The 12,023-nt window shown below is 48.3% G+C and overlaps 1 protein-coding gene across 1 annotated transcript; it reads right to left on the bottom strand.

Annotated features, from left to right (window-relative positions):
- Window positions 1–5,730: 5,730 nt before the first annotated feature.
- Window positions 5,731–8,072, bottom strand: LOC108160268 (protein 5NUC). The gene is given in 16 exon segments (XM_033399737.1): window positions 5,731–5,802; window positions 6,042–6,250; window positions 6,253–6,303; window positions 6,306–6,417; window positions 6,419–6,597; window positions 6,655–6,726; window positions 6,729–6,776; window positions 6,779–6,895; window positions 6,898–6,955; window positions 7,018–7,139; window positions 7,142–7,201; window positions 7,204–7,292; window positions 7,357–7,613; window positions 7,674–7,723; window positions 7,726–7,808; window positions 7,876–8,072. Coding segments are annotated over 16 exon segments (1,746 nt in total). The 5' UTR covers window positions 8,043–8,072.
- Between the last annotated feature and the right edge of the window lie 3,951 nt (window positions 8,073–12,023).

Genomic DNA, 12,023 nt, shown 5'->3' with positions numbered 1-12,023 from the left:
GAGTGTAATCTCAGACAGCGGATGACCAGGAAAAAACCCAGGGCCAGCTCACGCCTCAACGCGACTCACGGGCAACTACGAGCGTCGGCCGGAACGACGGTGCCGCTCATGCTGGACTACCGGCGAGGAGTCGGATGATCCTCGGTCCGAGCCACTGTGTGAGGGAGACACCTGTCAAAAGAGTCCGGCCGTGCGCATAGAGTTGCCCTGGGATGTGAGCCCAAGATTCAGCCCGGCGGAGGGTCGGAGGAACCATTGTTCACGAGCGGAATCGCGGCAAGCGGCCGCATTGAGGCAGAGGGCGAGCTGGAAAGGGAGAAAGGGTTGAGTAAAAGTCATCCGGGTCGGGAGAACTCACCCAGGCCAAGGAGGTCCGAGCAGCACGGGATTAGAAGACAGGTCGGCGGTGCATGTAAGAATAAATAGCAATTTTTATTAACAATTAAAAGTAAATAATTAGCAATCCATTAATCCATTAAATAGCAATTAAAATAAACAAAAACGAGGGGAACGTTGTGAGTTGCTGCAGACACCGCAACTCTACAGTTATACCCGATACTAAGTCATATGGCTCTCCTCCGGCAGACGCCGCTAATATTAAGCGACACGACAAAGAGTGCGTGCAGGGAGACAGAAAATCAGTCTGAGCGTGACGTCGGGCGCTGCGAAGCCAGTGCAAATTGATTTTTCCTTTTGGCTATAAAAATTATCTGATCTGGTCCAGATTCAGCGATCTGATAGATATGGTCATTATCTATGATTCTGCGTTTTTAGTTTTCTCAATGTGCAATATTGTGGATGCAACAGATTTTCGTCCTTTGGGGGCGAAGAGGTGGTGCGAAATTCTGAGATATACGTTTTATATGAGATCTAACAGAAGTGCGGATACCAAATTTAGTTTTTCTAGCTTAATAGTCTCTGAGATTTGTGATTCCCAGTTTTTCGTTCTTTGCGGGGGCGGAAGTGTGTGGCGAAATTTGGACACGAAACGGTCAAGGTCCGATATCACAGGAGTGTGGATACCAAATTGGTTGCTCTGGCTCTTATAGGTTCTGAGATCCTTGAACTCATATTTTGCAATTGGCAAAACCGACCATGAAACCTGTGTGTTAGAGAGAGACAGAGCGAGAAAGAATGAAATGTTTCTTGATTCTGCTATAATAATTATACGATCTGTTGAGATTTTAAACTCTAAAACATATAGTCATCCTCTACGATTCTGCGTTTTTGTTTTATCGTATCTTTAAAAATGTGGATGCACAGATTTTCGTCCTTTGTAGGGCGGAAGTGGCGGGGCGAAGTTTTTGAAATATTTTTGTAGCAGTGACATATCACAGAAGTCTGGATCCAAAACATCGTTGCTCTAGCTCTTATAGTCTTTGAGCAACTAGGCGCTGAAGGGACGGACAGACGGACGGACGGACAGACGGACAGACAGACAGGGCTCAATCGACTCGGCTATTGATGCTGATCAAGAATATATATACTTTAATGGGTCGAAACGATTCCTTCTGGACGTTACACACATCCACTTTACCACAAATCTAATATACCCAATACTCATTTGAGTATCGGGTATAATAAAGGGCTAAATAAAAATTGTGAATAAGCAAAAATAAAATGGGGAATAAAAAGCAAAATAATCATGAACGGGAAGGGTGGGTCCATCAAAGATGGAAAAGTGTTATCCATGAGCCAACAGAGAAACGCGGCGAGAACACAACAGTATCCAAAAAAAAGGATAAGGCGAAATCGGATAGAGAGCGAGAGCGCGACGGCACTCACACAACCAGGGAAAGATGCCGTTGAGAGCGCGCCGCAGAGAGACGAGCTGAGGGCCATGAGTACAAAACGCAACAACCGTTAGAACCAGGCAAGAGAGACCGAAAACACGGAGCACCGGCACCGTAGAGGGAACGATTGGCAATGCAACGCGTGTATATAGGCGGGTGGAAAACGGAACAACGAACACTTGAAGGTAACTATCACCAGAAAGAACGCAAGAAAAAGTAGCAAGAATAAAAGATGAGATGAAACGCGGGCTCAACCACGAGATGCAGGAAGAAGATGGAGGATATTAGGGCCTTACTGGAGGAGCAACAGGCGATCGTGGGAGAAGGGGGCTATCGCGCCGGTACTTCTCGTCAGCGACGGGCGTCTTTGCTCTCGCGTAGCGACGAGGAGGATTGGTGCGATGGCTCCCAGTTCCTTCAGCTGCTGGCCTCGCCGTTGGTGTCACCGGCGCCATCGGGGACGACTCGGTGTCGCCGACGGTGTCATCGGATGAGGGCGCCGAGGAGGGCGACGACGAGGTCCTATGCACCGACGGCCCGCGCGCGCCAACCGCTCAAGAGAAGGCCAGGTGGAGACGGCAGCAAGGGGCGGAGCCGGAGACGAGGAATGGAAGGCCGCTGACCCTGCGCGACAAAATCGAGCCGGTGAGGCGGAGATTTCAGGAGGCGACGCCGGAGGAGAAAAGCCGGATGCACCGAGTGCTGGAGAGGGCGCGGGCGATCAGGCGGCGGAGGGACGAGCGGATGGAGGCGCGGCGGCGACAGGCGGAAAGAGCCGCCAGTACGGAGGAGCACGGCTAAGAGAGCGACGAGGCGCCGCCACCCCCACCATTCCGGGTGGTGCTGCCGCCGATGCAGCCCCGGACCGACGAGGCGGAGACCGAGGGAACGCAGCCCCAGGCCACGGGCAAGCAGGCTACGAACCCCGAGGCCGAGTGGCAGCGGCGGCTGCAGCAGGCCGAGGAGGAGGAGCGCGAGCTGTGGCAGCCTACGCCACTGGCCGAGGATGACGAGGGCCCCGAGAGGCGGCAGCCGCAGGCCGATGCAGCAGCGACGGCGGCGACAGCACCGACGGAGGTGGAACTCGAGGCGTGGGAGCGCGGACCGTGGGTGTGGCTCGCACACCCAAGCGCCCGGCTCTGAAGCGGCAGGCCTCCTGCCCGGAGCCCTGTGCAGGACCGAAGCGACCGGCCCTGCAACGGCAGAGCTCGGCACCGGCAGCCACGGTCCACTGGACGGCGATGCCGCGGGAGGAGTGGCCGGCAGCGGTGGTCCGCGCGCAGACCCAGATTCGCCTCGTGGGTAGGAGGGTGAAGAAGCTGGTGAGCGAGCGGGGTACCCGGTACCGCATTGCGATGTCGGCCACACGCACGGAGGTGTTCCGCGAACAAAAGTAGGGAAAAAAAAGGAAAAGACAAAAAAGAGCAAAAGGGGTCGAAAAAAAGGGGGAAAAAACAAGGGCGAAACACGCGGGAAGAAAATGAATAAAGAGAAGACGAAAAAGAGAAAAGTGGAATACTTACTGGGGAGAAATATCGAGTGGATCGCCTAAACGCCCCTACACCTTATCGATAGGCGGGGATTCGGCCCCAGCCAGAAAATTGCAAGGGCTGGCAGCGCCGCCCGAGCAAAGGCGCCAGAGGGTGCCAGGGCGCCCGTGATCCCAGATGCAGTAAGGAGCGCGCGTAAAATGGGGCCGTTTGAATGGGGAAAGCACACTCCGTCGCAAGGTCGCGGAAAACGGGAGTATTCCGCTGCGGGAAGAAAGAGGGGGGTGTGAGGAACCGCGGTTCCCACAGGCCGAATTCGACCAAAGCATAGCCGGATAAAGGCGGTGGGACGGTCGGATAAAGGCTGACGGCTGGCTGGATAAGGCGAAGGTCAGCCCAGATACCCACGGATATCCGGATGCGGCGAAGAGGCCAAGGGCCCCGAGAGGAGAAGTGTCCCGCTCTCGGAGCGAGAGAAACGCGAGAGGCAGAGGAGACGGCGGGATCGGGCCGGCAGCGATCCGACGCATGACCAAATATGGGCATGGGATCACGCCACCGGCCAGGCCCCGTTACGAAGGCCGTGGAAACCAGGAGACGGCGATGGAAAACTACCAACGCCGAGCCGGGGCCCGTCAAGGGCTATAAAAGGAGGCTGCGGCGCCGAAGCGGGACTCTTTTTCCGTGGAGAAGTGATCGCGCGCGCACGTTGAAACCCCGCCGAAACATAAGAGTGATACCCGGTACGGTTCGAAGAAGTGCAGTGAAGTAAATAGCAACAGGAAGACAGGCCCCGCCTGCCCCCAGAGTGAATCTAAGTTAAGAGGTGATCCACAGTTGCCGGCGGAAGCTAAGAGGTGAGTGCGAGACGTAGAGTGCGGATTTGCGTGGCGGGCCAAAGCAATAGCGGAGGTCAAACTGCCCCAATCATTAGCCTCAACGCTGCCACACCCGACGAGAGCCCACGCGTGGTGGAGATCCATAGATAAGTTATCATTTGTCGTTGGGGGCAACAATAACGAGGGGGAACGTTGTGAGTTGCTGCGGACACCGCAACTCTACGGTTATACCCGATACTAAGTCAGTATGGCTCTCCTCCGGCAGACGCCGCTAATATTAAACGACACGACAAAGAGTGCGTGCGAGAGAGACAGAAAATCAGTCTGAGCGTGACGTCGGGCGCTGCGTAGCCACTGCAAATTGATTTGTTCCTATTGGCTATAAAAATGATCTGATCTGATCCAGATTCAGCAATCTGATAGATATGGTCATTATCTATGATTCTGCGTTTTTAGTTTTCTCGAATGTGCAATATTGTGGATGCAACAGATTTTCGTCCTTTGTGTGGGCGGAAGGGGGTGGGTCGAAATTTTGTTATACACGTTTTATAGTAAGATCTAACAGGAGTGCGGATACCAAATTTGGTTACTCTAGCCTTAATAGTCTCTGAGATTTTTGAATATCCCCAGATTTTCGTCCTTTGCGGGGGCGGAAGGGGCTGTGGCGAAATTTTGAAACAAACTCGTCTCGGTCCGATATATTAGGAGTGTGGATACCAAATTTGGTTGCTCTAGCTTTTGTAGTCTCTGAGATCTAGGCGCTAATGTTTTACTCTAAGCAAAGCCGCCTATGCTACGTGTGTGTTAGAGAGACAGGGCGAGAAAAAATGAAATTGTTTTCTTGATGCTGGCTATAATAATAATACGATCCAATTCAGATTCCGCAGTCTTAAAGATATGGTCATTCTCTACAATTCTACGTTTTTGGTTTTCTCATATCTTTAAAATTGTGGATGCCACAGATTTTCGTCCTTTGTGGAGCGGAAGTGGGCAGGGCGAAGTTTTGAAATATTTTTGTAGCAGTGACATATCACAGAAGCTTGGATCCAAAACATCGTTGCTCTAGCTCTTATAGTCTTGAGCACTAGGCGCTGAAGGGGAGGACAGACGGACAGCCGAACTCATTTTGAGTATCGGGTATAAAAATACGTTGCGACGAATCGGCCGACCGCTGAGCGAGCCCAGCAAACTCAAGCGAACCAAGAAGCTGGTTCGTTACAGTATCTTTAAAAATGTGGATGCCACAGATTTTCGTCCTTTGTGGGGGCGGAAGTGGGCGGGCGAAGTTTTGAAATATTTTTGTAGCAGTGACATATCACAGAAGTCTGGATCCAAACATCGTTGCTCTAGCTCTTATAGTCTTTGAGCACTAGGCGCTGAAGGGGACGGACAGACGGACAGACAGACATGGCTCAATCGACTCGGCTATTGATGCTGATCAAGAATATATATACTTTATGGGGTCGGAAACGATTCCTTCTGGACGTTACACACATCCACTTTTAGCACAAATCTAATATACCGCAATACTCTTTTGAGTATCGGGTATAAGTAAGCATTCATTTGGTAGTCAATTACAGGAGCGACAGATGGAATGGAGAGTCCAAGTCATGCTGGTAGCACCTGAAATATGAACTTGAAGACCAGTGTCAGATCAGTCACAAGAAGTTGAGCGCTGATCTGGAAAATATGCGCATGTTAGAGTTCAGTTCTCTCTCGACCAAATGGGAGAGGTCAATGCCCAGGACCGGACTGCTGATCGTTGTAAGAGATTACGTAAGTAATAGGCAAAAAACAGAAGGCAATGTGAATGCTAATGATGATGTCAATGAGATCGTTTTGCACTTGTATCTAAGCAGCCGAAGAACAGCCGTAGATGCAAAATGATCTGATAGTGTATTTATAGGGCAATCTTTTACGTAATCATTGAAGTGTGAAGTGAATAGGGAAAAAGAAAATGAGTAAAAGCCTTGCCAGAATCCTGCTGGAGCAGGACGCTTTCCTCTCCAGCCGATGATGCGCTCCTCACGCTCTGGATAGACGATCTTGTGCTCCTGGAGGTACCTGATCAGCGCCTCGCGATCGTTCATCAACAGTTTGGAGAACTCTGGCTGGTCGGAATCCACAAGCTGTGTCCATCGCCGCGGCCAGAGGAAGTAGGCACAATCACACCATAGTATTTTCCCTGTCGACGATCTCGTAGAAAGGTATTTGACAGTTGGTGCACGGGCGCGGATTGACGAGATACGCTGGCCTTTGTCCGGTGTAGTTGAACTTCAGGCGTAATCCGGACACACTGTAGATAGCCCCCAGTCGACTCCGTGTCTCGCTGATCAGCAGAGTGCTCCAAGGCCTTCATTAGGTGATCGCCACTGATTCTGGTGTAGTACAGGTCGCTGTCGAAGGGCAACACGGTCATCACGTCCGCCTCCGTGATGGCCCCCGTCTGGGCCGGACCGATCGAGGCCCGTATCCCTATCGGGGATGTCTGTATAAGGGAACTTTCAAATGAATGCCCTGTCGAGCCCCTACCTCCGGAATTCATTAACCCAATGGCCGCATCCGTCCAGTGTTTCCTCGCACCCGTCTGCTCCAGCACTCGGCATAGACCAAGCTGTCCGCGATAATGTTCCCAAAGTTACACTCCCCAATCTGCAGCAGGTCCGATCCCCGTTCAGGTGCACCATGGTAGTGCCTACCACGTGTTGTTCCATGTCGTCGATTACCTTGCGCTTTCTGTCCAACAGTTCCTGGACATCCCGGCGGGGTTGACCGAGTTGTCCAGAAGAATGGGATTGCCCTTGAAGCTCAACATGTTGCCGACATTGTCGAACTGCATAGGAAATGGGGTGGAACCCCTTAGGGCTATCTAAAGGTTCTGAAGGTAAAAATTACCTCCAGATCGATGAAGCCCAGAAATTTGGTGAAGGCATATGCCTGCAGGACGAGCACCTTGATCCCATCCGGCTTAAAAACGATGGTGGGATAGCGATCCTCGGGCAGTTCCTTGTCTGGGGCTTGCCCGTGTAAAGGAACGTGTGCGATTGGCCGCCCACGACGATGTCCACATCTGGACAGTCCTGGCTATCTCCTTGTCCTTTTCGAATCCGGCGTGTCCCAGAGCAATGATGATGGTAGCCCCTTGATCCAAAAGCTTCTTTGTCTCCGCGCTGCAATGAGATTGAAAGAGTTAGCCCAAAGATAAATGCAATCGACTGCCAACTTGATCTCAACTTAATGGCGGGTATCTCTTTGGTGAACACCACATCGCTTGGCTGGACACGATCTTTAGTATCCGGCCGTATATAGCCCACAATTCCGATCCTTGTGTGCTCCTTGGTGATGATCGTGGATTTAACCAGCTGCTTCAAGGCCTGCAGCTTGGGCACCTTCCGCAGATCCAGGTTGCAGCCCAATACAGGAAACTTGACCAGATCCAGAAACCAGACGAGTCCTTCGACGCCGTCATCGAACTCGTGGTTACCCAGCGCCTGTGGGAGTCCGCTTCGGCAGTGGTTGTAGTAGCTAGGATATCATTCTCACCCACCTACCATGGCATCGGGGGCCAGCATATTCATCAGCTGAGCCACCATTTTCCCTTGTAGGTCGTGTACCAGGGCGTGCCCTGGAACGTGTCTCCGCCATTCAAATAGATCACCGTGCCCGCCTTCCTGGCCTCTGAGACGCTAAGAATGAAACGAAGATTCCAATCAGTGAACTGGCTATCGGTCCTCCCACTCCCTGGACACTCACGCAGTAGCCACGCGACCAAATCCCCCAAAGCAGCGTCCCTGCTTATCGTCGCCCGCCTGGCACTTTCCACCGCTCTCCGACTGCGGATCGAACCAGGAGTGCATGTCGTTCGTGTGGAGCAGCGTGAACTTGATTCCGCAGCAGTGCCTCAGCCAAATCAGAAGCATGCCCACGATCAACTGCAGGTCGGCATTCAACATTCCACAGTTGACGTTTCATCGATTGAAGGGAAAACTATAGACGACTCTGTGCAGCAGTATGTACATATGTACTAACTTCTAACTAACTTCGTTCTTAGGAACAACAAAACGGAAAGCATATTTGTGTTCTTCGCCTGAAAGTATGCCCGATGGTATTTGTACAATTTATATATTTATGTATATTATATATATAAATATATTTATATATATTATATTATTTATACAAGTATATATCACACCTCACCGAGATACTTATTAATTATTAAGTTTAGTCCCCATAGTTAGTGTATAGTTAGGTTGGCTTAATTTCTTGTTGTGGTGTTACATGTTAAATGTTCCTGGTCGTGTGGGGCTAGCGCCATCTAGGGTTGACATTAAGAATATGCTTAAAAACGAACAAAAATCTCCCCACCATGTCCATAACCATTCAAGGTGAATGGCGAAGGATCGTGCAAAGGCAGATCCGGAGAACAAAATTTTTGTTGGTCAGTAGATCCGCCCAAATCTTTCTTTCTCCTCGTGGCCGTACAAGCATTCAGTTGCGCGGTGAGAAAAAAAAATAATAAAAATAAAATTAAGCCGCCGTAAATAACAGTGGTGTGAAACCAAAGTGCACTCGATCGGGAAAAAAAGAACCCAAGAAAGCAGATTGGGCTCTAATCGAAAACGTGAGTACCGGCCTTCGACAGTGCTAGGAGCCTCGAAGTTAGATTTTTCCGACTTTTTCTGTAGTTTCCGCTTGGAGGTGAGCAGCCCCAACAGAAAAAAAAAAACACCTGGAGAAAGAAGGAATTAGCACCTCAACCCCATCCCCTATTTTCGCAGTGCCAGTTCCAACCGGGTAAATATGTGCATGGAGTAACTGTTAGAAAAAGTAGCCTGATCAGTATTTTCAAATTCCACATTAGAATCGGCACTTAGTTTGGGAATTATCCAAAGCTGCAGCCCGAGCTTTAAGCCCCCGCACTACGAACCAGCTGATCCACCAAGTCGCGGGCAGCGAACTTTGGCTGCGCGAGACGAGGACAGCCGTCTGAACGGGCTTAGTGCGGCGAATTGGCGTAATCGTTTCGCATTCAAAACCGGGCCAAGAAACGGAAACCGGTGCTTGCAGTCAGCGTAGGACCGAAGCCGCTTAAATGTTCCTACCGGGCGGGAAAAAAATAGTGCACCACGTGTGTATATAACCTCCCGGCGACCCATAGTGGTATCGCCTCTCTTGTTCTTCTCGTGATTCGGCCTAGCTGTTCCACACTTTTTTTTAAAGTGCAGTGGAGCCCAGCGTTTGTCTTATGTGCACGTTAGTGTCATTATGTAGGCTGAATGAAAACTGTAAGAGATGTGCTCACATACATATGTATACACCGCCCACTGAAAGCCACTGAGGCCAGTAAGATCCCACCGTGACTCGCATTCCCTTGAACCTCGCAGTCCGTTGATATGTCTGTTTTTGTGTAGTTGGATATACTTAGTGTTAATTGTAGACAGAAAAAAAAACCAGAAAAAAAAACCCACCAACACATGGAAAGTTTGAAAATTCATTTGATAAAAGCTTAAAAGTTTGAGCTTAAAAGCTTCCGCTCGGCCGGGTCCCATCCGCGAGCTTATGCCATGCAGCACGCGCTGTACGATTTTGTTTTTGGTTTGCAGGTAAAAGTTTAATGCACCCACACACAGCCACACGCCCAGCTACGAAAGATCTTTCGCCGCAGGAACACAAACAAAAACTGAGTGAGCTTTATAATATACCAACAACATTACATTTTATTGCCTCCCAAAATTCCGCGAGCGTGGCAAAAGCTTCGTTCTTTTTTTGCTAGAGCTGTTTGTCGGTCGTTGACCTCACACTTTTAAAGTAGTCACAGCTGATTGGCCTTCTGCCTTTACAATACGCTTGGTAAAACGAATAGTATGTCCAACTACTCCCTGAAGCCGATGTGCTGGGACATGTGTACCTATATTGCGCTATAGTATTATCTTTCTATCTAAGTGTTAGGTATTATATTAATATCTATATACGGTCACACCATCCAAGGGATATAGAATAAAAGAGAATCTTGAAGACAACGCGTGCTTAAGTCTGAGTGTCAATACACTACATAATTGGTGACGAGGATAAAATAAAACGTATTAATATACATACACATGTTAAAAGTGCATATAATATATGAATAGCAACATGACGAAAAATGAAGCACCAACATTCTATCAAATGGCAACAATTGCTGAGTTTTCGCCACACCAAGAAACGTTCTGCATTTGGAAGGAAAAATTCGACATACATTTGTGCGAATTGAATGTGAAAGAGGAAAACACAAAAAAGGCAGTTTTGTTGAAGTCGATCGGTACAGCGGCTTACACTGTACTACATAGTTTGTGCAATCCGGTATCACCCGTATCAAAAGCATACAAAGAATTATGTGAAATTTTAAAAACACACTACACACCACCTACACTCATATTCAGAGAAAGAAAAAAATTTCACATGTCCACAAAAAGTGAAGATGAGACTGTAGCGGAGTGGTATGCTCGAGTTAAACAATTGGCATTGGAATGCAAATTTGGCTCAAATCTGGAAGCGTTTGTATTAAACCAATTTGTGATGAGCCTTCCCAACCCTATATATGAAAGAATATGTGAAGAAGACGAAAATATAACTCTGGCTGATGCACTCAAGAAGGCGATGATCATGGAGACGAAGATCAGCACAAGGAAGACAGAACACAACGTCAACTACATGCATCAAAGGAACGGGACTAGTCAATGGCAGAGGCAAAGAGGCGAGAACAGAGATCAAGCAAAGAGCAACGGCAGAAGTCATTTCAAGGGCAACCGAAACGTGAGTTACAGAGGCGGCAGAAGCGACGGTGACGGCGACGGCGAAAACGACTGCGACGCTGGCAGAGAAAAGAAGCAGCAGCCATGTACACACTGTGGCTGGCGAAATCATAACTCAAACAATTGCAAGTATAAGGCATGCAAATGTCACAGCTGTGGAAAAACAGGTCACTTGGCGAGCATTTGTAAAAATAAATCAAAAAAATCCGTAAATTATGTATCTCAAACAAAACATGACACCTATTCTGATAATAATTTTGATAATGATAATTATAACTTTTCTATCTATAGCGTTGATACAACCTCAACTAATGGAGTATATTATTTACCTGTAAAAATTGATGGAAACATAACGAAAATTGCTTGCGACACTGGTGCACCGTGCACATTGGTTCCAAAAACATTTTACGAAAGCTTAAATACCAGCAGACCACTTAGAAAATGTCTAGTTCCATATGTAGATTACAATGGAGATTCAATCAAAGTTATTGGTGAGTACGATGCAACGATCGAATATCGAGGTCTAAAAAAACAAATTGTTGTTGTTGTAACCAATGCAGTGAGTCCACCTTTGCTAGGTAGAACATTTTTGAGAGCTTTTAATTTTGAGTTAATGCAGGTGAACAATGTGTACGTAAATGAACCAAATTCTGTAATTACAGAACAGATTAAATCGGAGTTTGCTGAAGTTTTTGAGCCTCGTTTAGGTTCATATACTACGAATACGATATCGTTACTATTAAAAGAAGATGCAAAACCAATATTTTTCAAGCCTAGGTCAGTACCATTAGCATGGAAAGAAAAGATTGAAGTGCAGTTACGAAAATTCATAGATGATGGAATTTTAGAGCAAGTTGTTAGTTCTGAATGGGCAACACCTTTGGTACCGATTTTAAAACCAAACGGTGACATACGAATTTGTGGTGACTATAAGGTTACATTAAACCGGTCTTTAGTCGACGTAAAGTATCCACTACCTCGAATAGACGACATTTTTGCAGCGCTTGAAGGGGGTACACTGTATTCAAAACTTGACCTGTCAAATGCTTACAATCAGCTAAATTTAGATGAGCAATCTCAAAATTTGTGTACTTGGAGCACACATATTGG

The sequence above is a fragment of the Drosophila miranda genome (assembly GCF_003369915.1).
Source record: "Drosophila miranda strain MSH22 chromosome Y unlocalized genomic scaffold, D.miranda_PacBio2.1 Contig_Y5_pilon, whole genome shotgun sequence".
NCBI classification, from domain to species: domain Eukaryota; kingdom Metazoa; phylum Arthropoda; class Insecta; order Diptera; family Drosophilidae; genus Drosophila; species Drosophila miranda.
This window is presented reverse-complemented; position numbering and strand designations above follow the sequence as displayed.